This window comes from Ruditapes philippinarum, unplaced genomic scaffold, assembly GCF_026571515.1.
Source record: "Ruditapes philippinarum isolate M1 unplaced genomic scaffold, ASM2657151v2 ctg298_1_1_1_1, whole genome shotgun sequence".
NCBI lineage: Eukaryota > Metazoa > Mollusca > Bivalvia > Venerida > Veneridae > Ruditapes > Ruditapes philippinarum.
This window is the reverse complement of record NW_026853973.1, coordinates 1,189,591-1,211,060: the sequence shown is the minus strand read 5'-3', so window position 1 is coordinate 1,211,060 and position 21,470 is coordinate 1,189,591. Positions and strand designations below refer to the sequence as shown.

The 21,470-nt window shown below is 31.1% G+C and overlaps 1 protein-coding gene across 10 annotated transcripts in view; it reads left to right on the top strand.

Annotated features, from left to right (window-relative positions):
• LOC132738580 (MAP/microtubule affinity-regulating kinase 3-like) overlaps positions 1-21,470 on the top strand; it is a 56,190-nt gene that overhangs the window by 7,862 nt on the left and 26,858 nt on the right. For all 10 annotated transcript variants that reach the window (XM_060726102.1, XM_060726107.1, XM_060726103.1 and 7 more), the window contains exons 3-10: positions 4,788-4,841; positions 6,070-6,118; positions 7,959-8,024; positions 9,969-10,039; positions 13,702-13,758; positions 15,014-15,149; positions 15,709-15,809; positions 18,420-18,539. In XM_060726102.1, coding sequence (XP_060582085.1) covers positions 4,788-4,841; positions 6,070-6,118; positions 7,959-8,024; positions 9,969-10,039; positions 13,702-13,758; positions 15,014-15,149; positions 15,709-15,809; positions 18,420-18,539 — 654 coding nt within the window. The remainder of the gene's footprint in view (positions 1-4,787; positions 4,842-6,069; positions 6,119-7,958; positions 8,025-9,968; positions 10,040-13,701; positions 13,759-15,013; positions 15,150-15,708; positions 15,810-18,419; positions 18,540-21,470) is intronic.

The window sequence follows — 21,470 nt, the reverse complement described above, 5'->3', positions numbered from 1 at the left end:
TAAATCAAGCAGTCACAATTTAGAAAGTCACTTACAAACTAACGTCATCTGTCATTTTCCATGCCATTAATATTTGATTGCTGGAAGGCTGAGGATATCTGAGTTAAAAGATTGCTGTAAAAGTAGACCAACTTTCTTGTCAATGTTATAAGTTAATAGGAATTCACTTCCGAAAATCCCTATAAACACTCTGCATTCTTTCCCTCAGGCTTTTAAAAAAAAACACGCTTACTTAATGTAACATAAAACAAGATTCTATCGTGACAATCAGGCCTTGCTGAATAAGAGGTATTTGTTAATAAAGGAAACTTTTGTCAATATTTTGATGACACCCTCTTGTCTTAATAGCTGCACTTAAAGATGAGGCGACTCTGAATGCTTTTTATAAGACACCGGAGACGAACTTACACTGATATGTAATAATTGCGTTACTTGTCTGATTCAAGGTCACTTTAATTCAATGTGATACTTCCAGTTTTAAAATAGGTTTGTTTATAGTTGTAGGGATATTGTTTTTAACAGTTCACTCTTGGTTGTCAGGGAATATGATTTTGGTGATATACAGACTGCAAAGACAAAAAAAAGTTGGTAAAATCTGAGTTCCAGTACATTTGTATACCTGTAACCAGTATGTCAAGTACTTAGAATATTGTTTTATTTTCTCCATTATTCCAGGAGCATAGATTTGAACATTGTGGAGGCTTTGTTATAAGAGTTATCATAACATGATACCAATATATAAATCTTGTATTATTTAACTCTGACGAACAGGATTGTCATAAATGACTTGTCAATGCCAGTCAGTGTAGAGCCAGGCTGAATGAGTGAAGCCACTGACTAGGCACTACACTGCTAAATTTATCAGTTTTTTATCAATCCCCTTCACATTAACAATGGACTCAACTTAATTCAAAGTTGGACAAGTCCATTATACAAATTCAGCAGAGTAAGCTTTAAACCTGTTCAAATGTTATGTTAAGGGATTAAGTTTTATAATGTTAGTATCTGTATATGTTAGTTATAAAAGTTTATATTTTGCTAATAAAGATTTATTGATAACCTTTTGTAAATAATGGTTTTATATCCATGTTAATATAGTCCTTTAGGCTGTTGTTTTTCTTGAGCTTGAATGACTTTTTACAAAGGGTAAAAAAATCAAATCGTGTGTACTCTACCAAATATGTTTTCTTTTCATTGACTTTAAAGAACTGTTGACTTTTTTACTCCTGGTTGTACAATAGTATGGGGCTGAGGTCGAGTGTACGACTATTTTACTGTTGTATTTGGTATAAAAATGTGATACAGTGTCGTGATTAATATTGGTGAAATTGTTTTTCACTCCTGTTAGTTCTCATCTCAGAAGCTTTGCCCTTCCTATAAATGTCAGTAAACATGACATTAGTAACTAATAGTTAACCTGTAAAAGTTTCCAGTTTACTACCTTTTTAACTACTTAATTGCTAATACACACAAAGTTCTGTTCTATTCTTCATGCTGTGTAATTTGTTTTATACTTAGAAGTTACCTGCCTCTGAACGGAGGATCAATCAGTCATATTTTTAAGGGGTGGGTACTGGTATAAGAACATACAAATTTTAGCAGCTAACCGATACAGGCAAACTTGGGGGTGGGGGAGTTGGTACCAATATTAGAAGAAAATTATAGGTCAACTTTGGGAGTTCATAAAACAAAAAAGAAAACATTGCATCTGTTCTAAATCAATAAGCTTATTGTTCCTATTTTATTGAAAATTTTACATAAGTAAAAGAGTAATATTTCAAGAATATACAAATGTACAATTGCAGCTATCCTGCTAATTTTTTAAAAAAAAATTGAACATTCATCTGCAGTTAAATTATTCAAAATAAGGCTTTGTAAATAATTTGTACATATATACATTGTATATTTTTATGGGAGAGCTTTGGTCTGCCCTGTCATTTTCAGGGGAGGGCTTTTGTCCACCTTGTCATTTTTGTACAGGTGCGCTTTTGTTCTCCACACAGTCAAGCTGGGGTGGGTGTGCAACTTGAGCAACTTGGATGGGTTGCTTTATTTACAAGCCATCTCAGTAATTATCAAGAAACTGTTCAGCATGATTGGTATGTTAAAGAAGTTTATGAATGAAATTTTTCATAAAGAAACTTAGGAAAAGAGTTCTGATGATACCTGTAAACTACATAGACTTCTCAACATGTGTTCTGAATTTTTGTGCCAACAGTTTTTTGTGTTCCTGTTTAAATCTTGTATGAGGAGGGAGATTCAGCAAGTATATCAGGCCTACTTGTATGCTGTTCTAGAATGTTTATCTCATTACCAGTAGATTATGATCAGTCAGATATCTTATTGAGGTAGTTATACCTAGGAAATTACTACATTAATGCAGTTAAATGTGCCTTTTTTCTATAAAAAGATTTTTGTGTTTGTTCGGTTGCCCCAGTTTCAGATGAGAGTCTGTGGTGAAATGATTTGTAGAAATGTGTTTATTGATTTCCTTCTGTTTGAAGATATTGTCTTTCCTTTACCGAGGGTCTTAAATTTTACCTCTGTTAGATTCTGCAATGTATGCATATAGGTAAATAGCTCATTTCGGCCAATGGGATGTCAGAATTTACAAACCCCAGGTTTATTTTTGCTGGCATAAGAATCAAAAGTAAGACAATTTCTGTGATATTTTCTGTTCAGTCTCATAATAATATCAATGTTATTGCTCATTGATTAGCGATAATAGATAAAGAAGACCTAATAAAGCTCTTCTGATAAACCCCCATATTTTATAGCCTAATAAAGGCTGTTTCCCCGAAATAGGTAGATTTTCCCCTAAAATGCTAAGTTTTACCGTACACATTCTCCACCAGTACCATGACAGCAGCTGACTTACATATATATATAACCTTTTCTATGTACAATGCATGATAAATTGAATTGAAATTGAAAATTTTATAAAATGTGTTGGAATTTTTCCCCTTTTCAGATTTATCATGATATTTTCACCTTCAGAAAGCCATAGGTTGTTTTAAAAACTGTCAACTTTTCTGATAGGCTCATAATCAATTCTTTTACTCATTTATCTTTACTTTTTTAACTCACAACATTAAGGATGAAAGGTAAATGAAGAAATAAGATAGATGTGCTAGTCTTGGGCTTGTACAGTCTAGAGTCATACCCCAAACAAAGATAGTGTCCCTAATGAATCATGCTGAAGTTTCTTGTTTGTGTATTAAAAAAAATACAACTGCTAGTTTAGTTGTAAATAATTGTTTATGATACAAGTTATGGTGCTATTAATAGCACTTCTGTATATAACTAATAGACTACTAAATGAAGTAGATACTCAGTTAGCTTCAATGAATGATATTAAGAATCTTCTTGAATACTGGTTATGAGACTACACACTAAATTGTAAAAACAAGAGGTAATTGAAATTGCCTCTGGTAACTTATGCATATTTCATTTGCATTACATTCAAAAGTTTAATTTGAAAATCATATTAAATGTTAGATTTTAATGTTATATCCCTAACTAGCATCAGTGGGTTGTTAAATGTGTCAGCTGGGGGTTAGAGTAATTAAAAATTGATGAGACCCTGCCATGAAATACAGGACATGTATAATCAGCAGTAGTGTAGTATTAATGGTAGTGCTTTATAGATGTATTTAATGCTGGCAAAGATATTTATATGAAATATGACTCATCAACTAACCTAGTTTAACCTGGTTGATTAAACATTGGTATGTATGTAGTAACACTGTTACAACTAGTCAGGTTTTCAACAGGTTTAAGCAATATCTTGAACATTTTAACATTTTTTTTTGTGAATTCAAGTTCAGATTTGATATTTAAAAAAAAATTGCACCTGGTTTCAAGTAAAATGTGACTTATAAATTAGTGACACAAAAATTGTCAGCAAAGTCTCAAACTTTAATAATTTATTATCTTTAAAATAAAAGTTATTTAAACCCAAGTCAGAACACAAAGATAATAATGCTATATAACCATTCTTAATAAATTGAAATAATAAAAAGAGGGGGTTAACTCATTAACTGCAAGGACTATAAGAACTATTGTGTTAAGGTTTACAAGAAACTGCTGACTAATCATAATTGTAGCCAAAAAAAAGCCAGTAAAATGCCATATGACATTTTCAAAATGTTCTAGTTTCATTTGATGGAAATCTGTTGAAACAAGATGTAGAATAGACAAGTGGGTGAAATGTTATACAAAAAATAGTATTAAGTAGTAAAGTATCTTGTTGTCAAGTATCCACTTAATGAGATATTTTTTCATCTATTCAGTTTGGTTTAGTGATCTTGTATTAGGAACAATGAGTGACCTTATTTGAGAAAACATGAACTTTTGAATAACCTTTGCTCTTAAGCTTTTATATGTAATGCCTAGGTGCTTTTGATAAGATATCATCATTTATTTATATTTTTACAATGTAAACTTACACATAGTTGACTAGGCATGGTTCGATGCTCCTTACCTATTTTTTTGGGATATTAGCCCTGAAAGAGAGCTGCCTTTGAAAATAGCCTAGAAAAAGCTGGCAACTTTTGCCTAAAAGGGCATGTAAGTGCATAGAAAAGAGATTGTCACCACCATATTTATGTGTGTGCTATTGTGTTGAATCCAAGCCACATATTACCAGGAAATTAATTTGTCACTGGAAAGTTTTATGTTTAATGAATCATTTCACATGCTCAAAATCATATATTATTTATAGTGACAAAAACTTAAGTTAAATGTAATATTAAATTTATGTTATTTATGGTCTTCTTTATTTTCAGGTTGCCATAAAAATCATAGACAAAACACAGCTCAACCCATCAAGTCTCCAAAAGGTAAATAATCATTAAAATGGGAATTATTAAGAAAATGAAATGCAGATTTTTCAGCAAATAAAATTGCTGAATGGGGGTTCAAAATAATTGCTCTTCATTATGAAGTATTTTAACTTCATACAGTGTTGCTCTATCATATATGGACATGCTGTTATGAGTCCATATTACATTTAAAATTACTCATGTCTTTGGAAATGTAGGTAATAGTCTAACTACCACTCACTTCTCCCCATAAGTTTTTACTTAACCCTTAGACCATTTGACCAGTGCAGACCAAAATCAGCTGGCACATTTTATGAACTGATATAGGTCGTAAGTCCCTGAAACAGGAAAGATGATTTTAACTAACCTTTGGTGTAAGAAACTTGAAGCAACACCAGGGGTCTAAACCAATACGCCTGCTGGAGCTAAAAGATGCATAGACTTCAGTAATTTGAATCAATTTAGTGGCCTGTAAGTCACACAGGGATAAACTTTGGCTGCAATTTTGTCCAGCATGAAAGCTGGACAAGTTCATTAGATATTTAGCATGGTAAGAGTTAATATTTACAAAATGTAAAAATGTAATGGTTACTAAGCTCAAACAAATACTTGCACCTAAGCTGTGCTTTGGCTATCACAAGATGTTTGTCGTCTGTCAGGAATGTCTCGCAAACAAAGGTTCTTTTTAAGTAGGTCAATTATGATCAAAATTATAATTAAATAATACTTTCAATGCTCCATGAATTACAATTCAATAACTACTGTAGTATCAAATATTATATATTTGTTGCATAGTACAATTCTTGTTTTCGATGAGTTGAGCGCACTTTCTTCAAACAATTTTCTCCCCTTGTGTTAATGGCCCAGTTTCAGGCCTGTGAATAGAATAAATTTATGGCAATTTTGTATGTTAAATGCTCTGTTAATTGAGTTTAGGTAATGAATTTTGCTTAGACTGTAGAAGATGTTGAACAAATGTAATTTTCTCTATAGAAACCAGATAGATTTACTGGAATTATCTTTTAATTAGATTGACATTTGATTTGTTTCCTTTATTTAACTTAGTACACTTGACTCTGGTATGTTTTTAGGCATTTTTGGTTTTCATTTGAAGTACAAACCTCTCATCTAGGTATATGATATACATAATTGAAATTTGGTTAAAAATCAAAGAAGTACTTTTGTATTTATACAGTAGCTAATGCCTTTTGATCTAAAAATTAATTTCTTTTTTTCTTTATTTCAGTTATTTCGGGAAGTTAGAATAATGAAAATGTTAGACCATCCAAATATAGGTAAGTTCATTTAACAAAGCATGATTGTAAGTTAGGGGACAATACACAGTTTTCTTGCATATCAGACTGGTGTTTCCATTAGTTTTACCCATGCCGGAAATTCAATCTGGCATGGGCGTACAATGGCATGCTTAGTATGACATAATTTCGCCGTTTATAATGAGTGAAGTTGTATTTTCATACGCTGTTGTAAGAAAATAGTTACTGGTGTTATGACATAAATTTTCATGGAAAATTGTTTTATGAAGATAGTGATATTTAAAATATGATGGGATATGGTAGAATATAAACTATCTGACATATGTTTGCGGTTCGGATCGGAATATCCAATATTTTTGTCGCCTTTAACAAATGTGAAAAATGAATGTTCCACACTTGTGTTAATCGATATAATAAAGATATCTAGTGACTTTATCAATTGTTTACTTACTTGTGCAGAAACAATAGCATTATGCCATAATTTCTCCCAGATGATTAACAATGATTGTTGTAGAATTAGTTTTTGGATAAATATTGTATATGAATATTACATTTTACTGTCAAGACAGAAAGTCTGGAACTAGTCTTTACCAATATTGTCACATGTAATGTTTTTAAAGAAATTGTGTATTAAAGTAAACTCTCAACACACTGATCAGAAAAAATGTGAGATTTCTCAAACTCAAAAATGAAGAAGTATATTGATGAAGAAATTTGTAATGAAAAAAATCCCAGCAAAATCTCCCATCTTAAATAGACTTTCATGTATATCATTGTATAGAGACTTTGTATATCATTATATATTGGCATAGAAAAAAAGGTTTCTAAGAAAATGAGAATTACTGTGACCCTTTGACATTAAGACTACCAATAATCTAGTTTCTGTGCTTCTTCACAGTTACTAGACAGACACAAGATTGCAATTTTGCAGTTTTTCTTAAAGCTAATGTTGAGTTTATTGTGTAATATACTTAGTTCATGGAATTACTTTCTTCACTATGTATCTGTCCAAACTGAAACTTTGAGCAAGAAAAAGCTAATCTCCTTTACTTTAGAAAGTAATTATGTTAAATCTTAATAGATCAGCTTGATGTTGATTTAATCAAGAAATAATTGTTATTCATATTATTCTGAAAATCAATGATAAGTTTTGTTTATATTTAACTAAAGAAATTGAGGATCACAGTAACAGTAGAGTTTTATATTGTGACCACTTCAAGCTACTTTGTCATAAAACATATACATACCCCGGAACTATTTAAAAATTTAATAAAATTAAAAAATGGTCGCTACAATTCCTAAATTTTGTTTAATATTGACTTTGTTTTTGCGAAATATTTCAAATTTTCAATTATTTGTGGGCCCGGTTGGCTAGATATGGAGAGCATCTGATTAGTAATCCATAGGTTGCTGGCTCAGTCTGTCAACTATGTGGTAGTAAAACAGTGTTTATTGGTCTCAAACGGTCTTCAGCCATGAATCAGAAATCATGTTGGATAACTTGTAGGGAAACTGCTTATCACTGGTTAGTTATCCAGGAAAACCATTTAAATATCTGGACATCTATAAAAAAAACCAATAAACCTCATATTGGTTTATTGGTTTTTTACTGTAAATTTGTGACTGTTAATTAATGAATAAAATGTTCATATTAAACATTATACAAACATGATTAAAAAGGTTATGCTTCCTTGGGTGTCTGCATTAATGTACATTTATTTTAAAGGATCAGTCAACCTTTTGGTCAGAAACTGTTAACTTTGTGTTATTATAAGTTATATATGATATTTAAAACTGATGTACTTTGTCATAAATGTTTACTTTGGCCTTGATGTACATATTTTATAATTTTTAATTGCAGTGAAACTCTTTGAAGTCATAGAAACAGAAAAGACATTATATTTAGTTATGGAATATGCAAGTGGGGGTAAGTTTTATGTCTTTACATATCACAATTGCTTGATTTAACATTCTTTGTTTATAGTGCCGTCATGGAATGGGCATACTACGTAAATTAAAGATTTGTTGACTGGTGTGATAACTTTTTATGTTGGTTGTTACACATTTGGACATTTAGGGAAGAGTTTTAGGCCTATAACATATATTGGGAGCCAGGCTAAGTTATGTTTGCCATATGAAGATCCTCGCCAAGTCCATGTAGTTTGAAGGTTGTCTTTACTTGTACTTAAAAGAAATTCCTTGAACTAGCCTTCCTTTCGGTTTTACTTTTGTGATTCATGAAGCTGCTTCAAGACTCTTTGTTTAGAACTATATAAAGGGTAAACGACCGTCTATTTCCAAAAGAGGAAAGTTTGTTAGCCAGTATAGCAAACTTCTTGATGATATCTCAGAAAGTGTAAAAATCTATGTCTGTGGTGTTTGATTCATAACATCATAGTGACCTTCTTATGATTCCCTCCTTTATTCTAATTTAGGCAACATTTCTCAGAAATGCAGAAAAATGAAATATAGTCTGATATTTTGAGATAAACTTTTGAAAGGTTTCCCATTTTTTTACATGTACTTAAAAGGTCTTATCAATGCAATATTGCCAGAGTCTGATGATATATTCATTGTTCCGGGACTTCAGGGTAATGTATTTGTCTTACTAAAACCACATTTCTGTCTTAAGTAAGGCATTTTGAAATAATTTAGTAAAAACTTTCACTGATGAGGCTGCCCGAATAAAACCTGAATAAATGAATATTGCTACTTTCTGTTTTGTCTGTGGAGATCATATTAAAGGTAGAATTATAATTCCTTAGTTAGTATAAGGAATGAATTATGCCTGTCTGTAACCCACAAGCTTTTAACTCAGTCTAATACAAAAAAGTGTACATTTGTTGTCATTGTATTAAAATGATGGTTACTTAATATTTTTGTATCTAGTTATCTATAAATCAGTGTTGATTGGTCTTATGTTAAGCGACCCCTCACTGAAGTCAAGATTTTAACCATTATATCATAAAAATTACAATACCACCTTACCTTTAGATAGAGGTGTGTCAAAATATGCAGAACAAAAATGTATACATGTACCATTTTATGTAAACCGTCAGATAGTTGTCACCTTGAAAGTAAGCTTTTATGAGGCCATTTGGAATATGTGTATAGATTTGTGTAAACAGAAGACACAGTCTTTATAGTTTTGAAATGTTTGTTTCTTTTTTTGACAGTAAGAAAGAAATCATGTGTCCATGTTTGTCATTGAAAGCTGTCATTAAATAAGAATTTGAACGTTATTGAACAATTTTAAACACCGTATATGTCTTAAGATAATGTCAAGTTATTTTGATTTAATATACGTATTTGACAATACTGTATATGTGTCGTATTATTTTGAGTTTCTAATGCCACATTTAGCAAAATTTAGATTTGAGGCATTTGTTTAGAACCACCCTCTTTGTTTTGATTAGAAAAGTTTATTATTTGTTGATATAAGGCATATAGTGTTTCAGAAACAAGAAGCTAAGTTTATAAATTGCAAGTTTATTTACCCTAACAATGCAAAAGCGGACCTACAAATCCTTTGGCTACTAGTGTTGAGCCAAGCCTGTCAACACATCCAACACATCCATGTCAGACAAGCCATTTATTAACCAACTTCAAAATCATAATAATGACATTCCATTGGTTATTACAAAACATAGGTTAGACAGGTTCAGCAGGTAAAACTGTTAATACAAACCATGCTTTAAAACATAAACAAACACAAGAAGAAACAATAACAGAACCTGATTGTTTATGATCACATCTCAAGTTGATTAACTTTCTATCTTTCTTAATAATGCATTGGGTTTTGTAAAGTATTAAATTTAACTAATTGCTTGCAGGCAGGGATATTTAATGTGATATTGTGTTTTTGTTTCAGGGGAAGTATTTGATTACCTAGTGGCACATGGTAGAATGAAAGAAAAAGAAGCTAGGGCAAAATTTAGACAGGTAAATCCTACATTGTATATTATATACCTATTATACTTTATTTCCTAATTAACTAGTCATAACTGCATTTCCTAATTAACTAGTCATAACTGCATTAAATCTATTACATATTATAATATGTTACATTTGATTTTAATTTTAGACTATGTATGTGAAGTTTTTTTTTATCGTATTCTAACATGAGGAAGCTATTTAGCTTGTTTGTGGTTTTTCTCAGGTAATTGGAAAGAGGTCATAGCGTTTTGATTTTTGGGAAAAGTATCATTAAAATTGCGTATTTGGCAAGTTTGTTTAAGTCACATGATCAGTTATAAAAACTACTCGGTGATTCTGTCAGCATCACTTATATAGATAAAATTACGCTTCAAACCCTAAATATATAGAACTTATACAGAAATTCATGCTGGGATTTTTACAAATGTCATTTTAGCGTGACTTTAGTACATAAGATAATTTTGATATTTTTGTCATTAATTTGCCTGAGTATCTCTACTATGAATTTTTATTTTGAACTGAAAAAAAAGCATGCACATATATCAGTAATGATATAATGTAAATGAAGATGTTTGTCTATATTTCAAACTGTACATAAATGGGAGATCATATCATTATGTCTGGACTGAGAAAAATGATTTTTGGTTCCTAATCTATGGCTGTGAATTTGTCATTGCCATATGTGAGTATGTCTGTGACAAATTCTCAGATATCTTGTTACAAATACATTAAAATTTAAGATATTTACACTAGTGAAGTACAGGTCAATTTTGAGAAGTGCGCAAACAGTAGGGTAAAGGAAATAAATTTACCCTAAAACAGTATGGTTTAGGAAATGGATGAAGAAAATGAAATTGTTCATGTAATTATGGTGGTTATATTGGTGTGTCTTTGGCAAATTGATTCGTAGGGAGAACCTACTCAACTATTTATTGAATCTTGAGATGATAGAAAGCCTAGAGGTTTGCAAGTAATAACTTTTCTTTGAAGAATCAGGTCACGCTTAAGTTACAAGTGTTCAAAATCTTTAGTAATCTGCCAAGAGAAAAAAAGATGCTAGGAAACAAGAGGTTTCCATACAAATGCCCTTTGTTTTACATTTCTCAGACTTTATGCTCATGAAATGTGTTCTTTGTTTTTGACAGCATAACTTCTCTTGAGAATCTATTATAAGAATTGATGTACATATTGCGATGCTCTGAAATCTTTTTTTACTGCTTCATGGGCTTGTAGAAATGATTTTTATCACTTAGATGTAGACAAACAATATATATTAGGATGAGCAACTAAAATTACTTGTATCAATGTCAGGTCATTGTATATATAATTTCACTTCCCTGATTTGTTTGAAAAGCAAGGTTTGTTTTCAATATATATCAAGTCTGATTTCATTTTTAAGAAAAAAACATTTATAAAATGATTTTATTTGATATAATATGCAGTGACAGAGAAATTAATTAATTCATATCATTTACATGTGCTTTGTTTGTTTTCAATCCATTTTCTAATGATAATATTTGCTTGAGCATTAATTTCTTATACATCAAGTTGTGAATGAGTAATATTTGTTTCAATTTGAATTTGGTTCACATGTCAAAAATCTAATTCCTGGGCACATGTACATGTACTTTCCAATTAACCTTCACAATGTAATTTGTACACTTTAAAATTTTGTGTTTTATTATGCTCTAACTGTCCATTCCCTTTATATATATGAAAAAATATTATTTATTTAAGGACATTGTTATCTTGATAAACTAGATACCTTCATGAATGTAACTACCGTTCATTCAGTGATATAATGTAAAACTTACACTGGCCAAGGTAAACATATCAAGGTTATCATTTTAACTTTCATTACACTCGTTTAAAAAATCAGATGACTGTCATCGGTATAGAGCCTGGACAGCTGGTACTGTCTGACCCTATAGTAATACAGTTGGCTGCCAAATTTTAATATTTTGATATTCAAATCACTTATATGTATCACAGACAGTTAAGGCCAAGTCCATTACTGTGGTTAGCGAAAGAATGTAGAGGCAAATTGTAAAAGCGGTGACTAAGTAATGTATTGATTTTGGCATAGGGTCTGTTTTGTCACATTGTTGAGATTTCTGATCTAATGTTGCATAGATGCAGCTTACTTAGCAAAAATTGGATTCAGACAATATGTTGATGAGAAGAGCTAATGAGGATAATTGAATGTCCCTTATATAAATTGATATAGAGCAGGTGCTTTCACTTGTCACTATTGATCTAAGTGAATGACCTTGCTTTTACCATTGATTTCCTATACAGCTCTTGTTGCTACAGTTTGTGCACTTCTGTATGCAGATTTGAATGTTTTATAAAGTGCATCAGGTTTTGAAATCACTGCTTGATATTCGAGATTGTAAAGGGACATGATACGTTAATGAGCATAGTATAATAATGAGAACTGGTTATAGCTGGTATATTCTGTACTCTCCTGATTTTATGATCACCTTAAAAGTTTAGTGGTGAGTATAAGAAAAGTTATTTTGGTAAAGAACATTGCTTGCTTTGAATTTTGAATGGTCCATTGGAAGTTTATGGGTGGTTATAACGAAAATCAGAATAGTCATACAGAATTGTATGCATTAATGTGCAAGTTCACAGTGGATTATCAAAATCACTGTATCATGTCTTGTGAGCCCTTAACAATTCATTGTGTATCATGTTTTTTTATTACAATCACCTGCTACTTCTGATTAGGAGCCTTTATATTTTAAATTGTACCTTTCTTGTGAACACAGGAGGTATCCTCTGGAAAGTCGCAAGACTGGTTTAACTTTGGTGCGATTTAGTAGAGCATTGTCTTATTTGATATATACATTTGATATTATTAACACTGGGGTCTGGGGCTTGCGCAAATAAATTTGAGTAGAAGAAACATTTCACTTTCGTTTCTTATGATGACTTTAAGTTTATAAAGGTTAAACTTGAATGTTTTATTTCATATCACACTTGAATCATTGATTAGATAATACAAGAGTATAGCTAACACCACAGCACCAAAACTCATTAAATTTGTTCTTAAGCTAAAAGAAATGAAGTAAGAAAACTTGATTTAAATGAACACTATTAAGTCTTCGCCTAGTGAAGTTTATTTGAATCTATTTTTGTCTTTAAATTTGTGTGAACTACTTTGGGTTGTATATATTGATCTTTACTCACTATTCAAGATTTGATTAAGACATAAAACAATGGAAATTGAAATCAATTTTCATAGGTAAATATATTTTCCTTACAAATTCAATGCACAAAAGGTTAAGATTTAATGCAAGTTAAGAATAGAAGCTAACTTAATGATTTGTTTAATATGAAAAGAGGTTGCTTACTTCAAGCCACAATGAGAAGAATTTTGTAATAACCTAGCATCCTTGTTTGATTAATGATAAAAGTTTGAAATGTGGGTTCTTCAGGAAGATGTATGTATCATCATCAGGTGAAATCATAAAATTTGATGTAGGATTTAATTTGGTTAAATTTAGAGTTTATTGTGGAAACTTGTTGACATGATATTACTTTTAAACAGAGAGTTTTGCCATATATAAATCTGCATATAGGTATAATGTCATCTATAAGTATAGTAATTTATATTTTAATGAGAATAAAGGTTTAATTCCTGTGATTATTTTCTTTTTCAGATTATCTCTTCTGTACAGTATTGTCATCAAAAGAATATAGTCCATAGAGATTTAAAAGTAAGTAGATCATAAAGATACTGGTAACCTTGATATGCTGAATAGTTCAATTCCACCTCACATTCAACATATCACCTGCTTTGTTTTTGGGGTTGGGTGTTGGGTTACAACTGATTGGTGCTTAAAGAAAATCTAACTTTGAATACCACCTTACCACTTCCATGAAAGGAACTCCATGGAGGTCCAAAAGCCAATTTGAATTTCTTACAAAGATCTGCTGGAAAGATATGCAAAAGATAATTAAAAAATATACTTTAAAATTAATTGAAAAACATATTTTTGTGCTTTTTTTTAAGCCAAATTTGAGTGAAAATAGTTGCAAAGCCTTTCAATTTTGGGTCATTTTTCACAGTTTGAGTAACTATTCTGAAAAGAGTGAGTGACTTATCTGAAATTTTGCACACAAATTATTGGCCTCTACTGACATCAAATGAAACATTACTCTCATAAAATTATTTCCAGTCCTGTCACCTTTGTGCAGACAGTTTCTACTTGCATAGGTTCAGTCTGATATATCTTTTACATATAATAGTACTTTGTGACAATAAAGGATTTTGTCAAAGTTCAGTGAGTTAATTTTCAGTACACAACTTGATGATGTGGACTTTTTTTAACACCAACATTTGACTCAGTAAGATTATACTTTTGGAATCACAAAAAGCTATGCTGATTTATTTTTAGGACATAGTTCATGGTTATTTGGACTTTCGGGGATATTCAACTTGCATTGTTTCAATGGTCATTGTTTATATATAATGAATGTTGTTAACTATTCCATGTTGTATTTATCACAATGACCAATGTTATATTTTGTATTACATTGCAAAGTACATTCACAAAAAAAAATATTGGTTAAAAAAAATCATTTTGTTCATGGGATATCAGATCAGGCTGTTTTAAGCTTGTTTAAATTGTATTAACATTAACTTTCTTTAATCCCCTCACAACTATTTTAATCTACACCTGCATATGATAATCTATAATTAACCGATTTTAATGTATAAAACAGATAAGTAGATGTTAATTAACTACAGTTTGTTTATTACATTTGTGCTGGTTTGAACTTGGAATAATCCATTGGTTCATAACGGGAAAAAATAAGAACAGAAACTAAGTAGCTAAAGTATTGAGTCAGGTCAGACTGCACAGCTGAATTGAGCTGGATTGGTTCAATGTATGAAGTATAGGCCTTCATTTGAATTTTTCTATTAACAATAAATAGATTATAAATGTTTACTTTTGTTGTTTTTTGCAGGCTGAAAATCTGTTATTAGATGCGGATATGAACATTAAGATAGCAGATTTTGGCTTCAGTAATGAATTTGTACCTGGGAACAAATTAGACACATTTTGTGGTAGTCCCCCTTATGCAGCTCCAGAACTTTTTCAGGGTTTGTATATAATATATTCAGATTAGATGAGTGTACATGTGTCAGAAACCTAATAAATATGTTAGCTCAATGATAGGCTTTTTTTACTGCAAAGTGAATGAAGAAGAAAAATATGTCTGCGTACTACATAGTTGAAAAAGTATATAAACTTAATGCTGGAATATCTACTGGGATTTTCTGGCAAGTTTTGTTGAGAAAAAATGTGCTTGCATATATATATCTTTTAAAATTGTTAACTTTTGTAATTAAGAACTGTCCAAAGTGGAACCTTTCTAACAGGTTGATTAATCCAGGTTTTTTATAATGACCAAAAATGAGTTCAAATCCTTCAAGATCAAATGTAAATCTGAGGCTGAATATTTCTTGACAGATTCTTGAAATTTATTACGTCATTTCACTAGACCCCTTATTTTAATTTTTATGAACCTATTTTGTTAATCAAATTGTTCAATGTTTTATGCATGATTGAAAAAATGCCTTGATTAAGTAAGACAATGCCAGTTTTAAAAAGGTTGAACATATGAATCAAACTTGAGTTCCTGTATTTATTTGTTTGCAGGCAAAAAATATGATGGTCCCGAGGTAGATGTATGGAGTTTAGGGGTTATCTTATATACACTAGTCAGTGGGTCATTACCTTTTGATGGGCAAAATTTAAAGGTAAGTTCACAAGGATTTATTAAACACTGACTGGATTATACTACACCCAATACATCATAATTCTATAACCTTCTTGCTTAGTGCTCTGTATTTGTCAACAAGGACAGTTACTAGGGAAATGTGTTTATATATTGACATTTCATTGAAACAATATTTTGTGTTCAAGATTGTACTCACTTCATTTGTAACAAGAATTTACCAAGTACATAGAAACTGAGTAAGTTTATCAGTCACTTTTTTCCACGTAATTAATTTAGGCCTATTTTAAATAGTATACAATTGCACAAGGAAGTGAATACCAGTTCATGTTACAAATAGAGGAGAGAGAACCACACTATACTGTTGACATTGAGTCATATTAATAATACATTTTTTTATTGAACTTATTTTATTGTGAACTTGGTTTCCTGTGCAGTTTGAGGTCACAATTATTGATATAATATACTTGTTATAGTCATTTCTGGCTAGAATAAGGTCTGGTTTGTCATACACATGTAGGCTTGTATATATGATATTTCTGTCGATGACTTCATACTATAACATGTATTTGTCAGCATCAACTACAGAAACGTCATTTACAGAAATATTGTCACAATTCAAAATGGAAATGACTGATTGTAATATAGATATATTGTTTTGAGACATCTGGTATGGACAGCTGTTTTAAGCTGGTATAAAGATTTTTGACATTTAATATGGCTGAATATATTGCCAGAACTATCAGGCAAGGGTTAGTGGCTTGGTTGATATAGCAAACAACCTTTCTATACTCGGCCATATTACCTGTCTGAAAAAGACTTTATAATAAGTTTATTATAAGATTGCACATTTGCTTTCTTTGATAGGGGAAAAAAATATTCATAATGTGCATCAATATTGTATTTAAGTCATATAAATGTCAGAATGTCCAATGTAAATAAACATTACAAACATGCAGTATATGATTAAAGTTTATCAAAATGTTCATGTACATTATTTTATCGAGGTAAACACCTTCCATTAAACAGTATGTCAGACAAATACAGATTTCAGGGTCAGTTTATCACATACATGTTGCTTTTAACAATAAAATAGATGTTAAATGAATCATTAATTTTAATCTTATATGAAAAAGAAAATGAATTGAGTATTCAAAGATATGTTTGATGCTAAATTAGATTAATAATGTTTTAACTTTAATTATACCCCCGCACAACAAAGGTCACAGGGGCCTTGACTTCAAAAAGCTTGTCCGACCAATAACTTAAGATTCCTTGGACCCACAGTCTTCATATTTGGCATTGAGGTTAGTCATGATTAGTAGATGACCCCTATTGACTTTGAGGTCACCAGGTCAAAGGTCAAGGTCACAGGGGCCTTGACTTCAAAAAGCTTGTCCGACCAATAAACTTAAGATTCCTTTGACCCACAGTCTTCATATTTGGCATGGAAGCTAGTCATGATAAGTAGATGACCCCTATTGACTTTGAGGTCACCAGGTCAAAGGTCAAGGTCACAGGGGCCTTGACTTCAAAAAGCTTGTCCGCCCAATAACTTAAGATTCCTTTGACCCACAGTCTTCATATTTGGCATGGAGCTTAGTCATGATTAGTAGATAACCCCTATTGACTTTGAGGTCACCAGGTCAAAGGTCAAGGTCACAGGGGCCTTGACTTCAAAAAGCTTGTCCGCCCTATAACTTAAGATTCCTTTGACCCACAGTCTTCATATTTGGCATGGAGGTTAGTCATGATTAGTAGATGACCCCTATTGATTTTCAGGTCAAAGGTCAAGGTCACAGGGGCCTTGACTTCAAAAAGCTTGTCCACCCATTAACTTAAGATTCCTTTAACCCACAGTCTTCATATTTGGCATGGATGTTGATCATGACTATAAGGTGACCCCTATTGATTTTGAGGTCACTGGGTCAAAGGTCAAGGTCACAGGGACCTTGACAAAAAAAAGCTTTTCTTCTCAATTGCTAAAGAATGTCCTGTCCGCAATGTATTAATTTTGACATTTTCACATTTGAAGCATGTAGAATACATAACTTAGCAATGCACTGGCTTAGTAACCTCAGATTTGGCAGGGAGGTTGTCCTTGAGCTCTAAATGGCCACTGTTGATTCTGACAAAGTGGTATGCGGGGGTATTCACGCCATCATAGTGGCAGTTCTAGTTGATATTGAAGTACAGCAGTGTAAACACATTTCTACAATTGGCTTCAGTATGGTTTCCACAGGGCTTTTTTTTTGTATGCACAAGAACTATCTACTGGTCCAGAGTTTGATTTGTATAAAACATTGTATAACATTCTGATTTTGATGACTGTATATAAATATTCACCATGCTTAGACATGATTTCTAATGTTAATATATGTTTGTATGATACACTTAAAATTTAAAAAATTTCTGAATTTACAGTGGCACCAATGGATTCATTTATTTTTGTAAAAATAAATGAATGATAATGAAAAAGCTTCTTTACCTGCTAAAGAAGAAAGACTTGTGCATAAATTGAACCCTGATTCATTCTAGTTGATCTGAAATGCCATAAATTTTACTTTGTGACATATTGTTATTAAAAAAGTCACTATCATTACTATTCAATGATGTTGAAATTTTGTTTCAGGAATTGAGGGAAAGAGTATTACGGGGAAAATACAGAATACCTTTTTATATGTCAACAGACTGTGAAAATTTATTAAAAAGATTTTTAGTGTTAAATCCTACTAAACGAGCAAGTTTAGAGGTAAGTTTATATGTCTTTGATACATTTTATTCATAGAGAGAGGTCCATATAAAAGTGAAAATTTAATAATTGGTTCCTAACAAGCAATTAGATCATTCTTGTCTAAGAACCAACAAATTGTTAAAGAAGACAAAAGCATATTACTTTTTACAATTTGGTGAATTAATCCAAATTCAATTCTTCTGAATCCTACATGAAATTTATAATTATTTGAGTAGTTATAACTTCAACAAAATCATCTCTCATGAAGGTGTTTGGCCATAAATCCTCTTTCTGGAAGGTGTTATGTGATGTACACATGCATATTTTTCCTCTACCACTTGTACTGTACTGATTACATAAGCAAGTATGTAAACTAAAGACCTAGGGAAAAAAGCTCTGGTAAAACAATTAAGGAATAATCAATGAGCTGACATGCATCTAGCAGCTGTTCTAGTCTATGGATGATGTGTGATACACTTTCCACGCTTAATGACACATGAAATACGGCCATTACACCTGTTTTATACACATTCTTACGTCATTCAACTTCTATTTTTGTTTATCCCGTGAATAAATTTAGCTTATCAAAAATATAGATTTTTTACGCAATGGCACTTAATTGTTATATGAAGTTTCATATACAAACCAGGTTAAATGACACGCATGTGAATCATTAGGTTAGAATAATTTTAATCAGGATAGATGGTTCAATAAAGCAATATCAGCCGTAACAGTTTCATAACATGGGTTGTAGGCAGTGTAATTTTAACATCATTAATTTGTAACTTTATTGATAACGGCTGATAATGATTTTGACACTTGTTTAGATTACTGATAATGCAGATAGATTTCACGTCTCTCCCATTTAAACCACAAACATTGAAGCGGACATGTTTTTAATCATTGTCCAAATACAGACCCATTGAAAGACTGCACTTTTAGATAGGTGAAATGAAATTTTAAACTGGTAATTTTGATTATTATCTTCCTTTAATGATCTCTGGACTATTGTGCGCGCATTTTTACTTGACATAACAATGAATAAGCATCTGTATTTTGGAAAAAATAAATCAAAATTTCAAAATGTTTTTATTGATATGAAAGATATTATCAATGGAAGAAATATGTTGCAATTTGTATATCATGTTTTCTTTAAATTGCATGTTGTGAGAAATAACAATAGATCAATGATGTACACAAAACATGTACTAAAACTATCTCATTTGTAGGGCGGAGTTAAAATCCCTTTAATGTAAAAAATATTGATGTTGATACATATATAATTGTCAAGGACATGTGAACAACAAAACAAAAAAACAAAAACAAATATCCATTAATTTGATTTAAAAAAAGAAAAAGATACATTAGCATACATGCACACATGCACACATATGCACCAATAAATGTCCTTGTGTTAGTGAAATTAATGTATAAATTATGATAGATATAATGGATGTCAATGATCAGGTTAATTTCCTACTGATTGATTAAATGACTGATATACACTGTGTACATTAAAGATGTGTACAAAAACTTGAATCAACAAATAGCTAGCCTTCCGGCAAGAAATTGAGAAATGTATAACATATACATCAGTTTTCATTCATATGAAATGACACCTTGTTTTGACTACGATGGTCAATGTAGGACATTAAGTAACCCTAAAAGAATTATTTTTAAAATATCAAGAAATTTTGTCTGGTTTCTTAATGAATATTTTATCGAGCAACTGTATGATTTTGTTCATATGCATAATTTCTAGCCCTATAAGACAGTGATTCAATTTAAGCATTTTTGCATGTGTTGTGTCTGCTTGCCCATCATTTTATTGTCCAAAATACTCCTGGCTGATGATTTTGTTGAAGTTATCTTAGAATTGTGTACCTATTGTTAAATTTTTTAAACATAATTGAAAAGTATGCATTTGAAAAAAGTCTTAAATTTAATGGTTATAAAATTGTTTCTTATTGTAATATATTTGATGAAATCTTAGATCTAAACAGAGCTATATTTGTTTGATATACTTTATATTTAACATTTTGTTGTTGTTTCACTGCAATCTTTTTGCCTGCTTTGGAACTACCGGAGGAATATAAACAAGGCTAAAAATGAAACATTCCCCAATCCCTCTAGTACAAGAGTCACTTGTACCAAGCTCCTTCACGCTTATTCTTTCTTTGGACATTTTATAAATGTGTTGAACTGGACTATGGTGATGCATGAAGGAGAAAATTTTATTAATAATAAGACTCTTTTTAACATAAAACATGTGCTTTTTTAGCCTTGAAGAGCTTCAAAACAGATTTCTTTGATATTTTAATTGTATTGTGGTAGAAATATTAGAAATGTATTCCTTTTTTTTACTCCTTGAAATTTTGCCAGTGTGTCCATCATCAGACTTACTAAACTGTTTTTCACTACTGAGCTCTTAGAAAATTTCTGTGTAGGTTTATTCTGTCAACCTCTAACCTTGGGTGAGGTTTCAGGTCATATGTTTCAAGGTCACTGAGGCTAAAAATAGATTTTGCTACTTTTTCTTATGGTATAGTAATGTCAGTATCCAGCTGTGTGGAAGCATCAATATTTTTGTTTGCACAATGTAAAGCCCTTACAAAAAACAAAGTGTAACATATTTGCCCTGTTTATTAACCTATTACCTTTTGAATACCTTCTAAGTAACATATCTTATTATTAACTGCTGAATCACCAGTCATGGGATGGATTTCTTGGTAAAATAAATGTCTAAATTTATGTATCAATGAAAAATAGGATGAGTCATATATAATATGATTTAAAAATTAATGTGCTTTAACTGTTGCATATGAGACCGTTTGCTAGAAGAGCTTGGCATTATTGTTAAAATGGCCAGACCTTATTTGCATTGTTGACATATTTTCGGGTTTCAAAAGAGCAAATCCCAACTGCAACCAATATTTTTAAGTACATTTG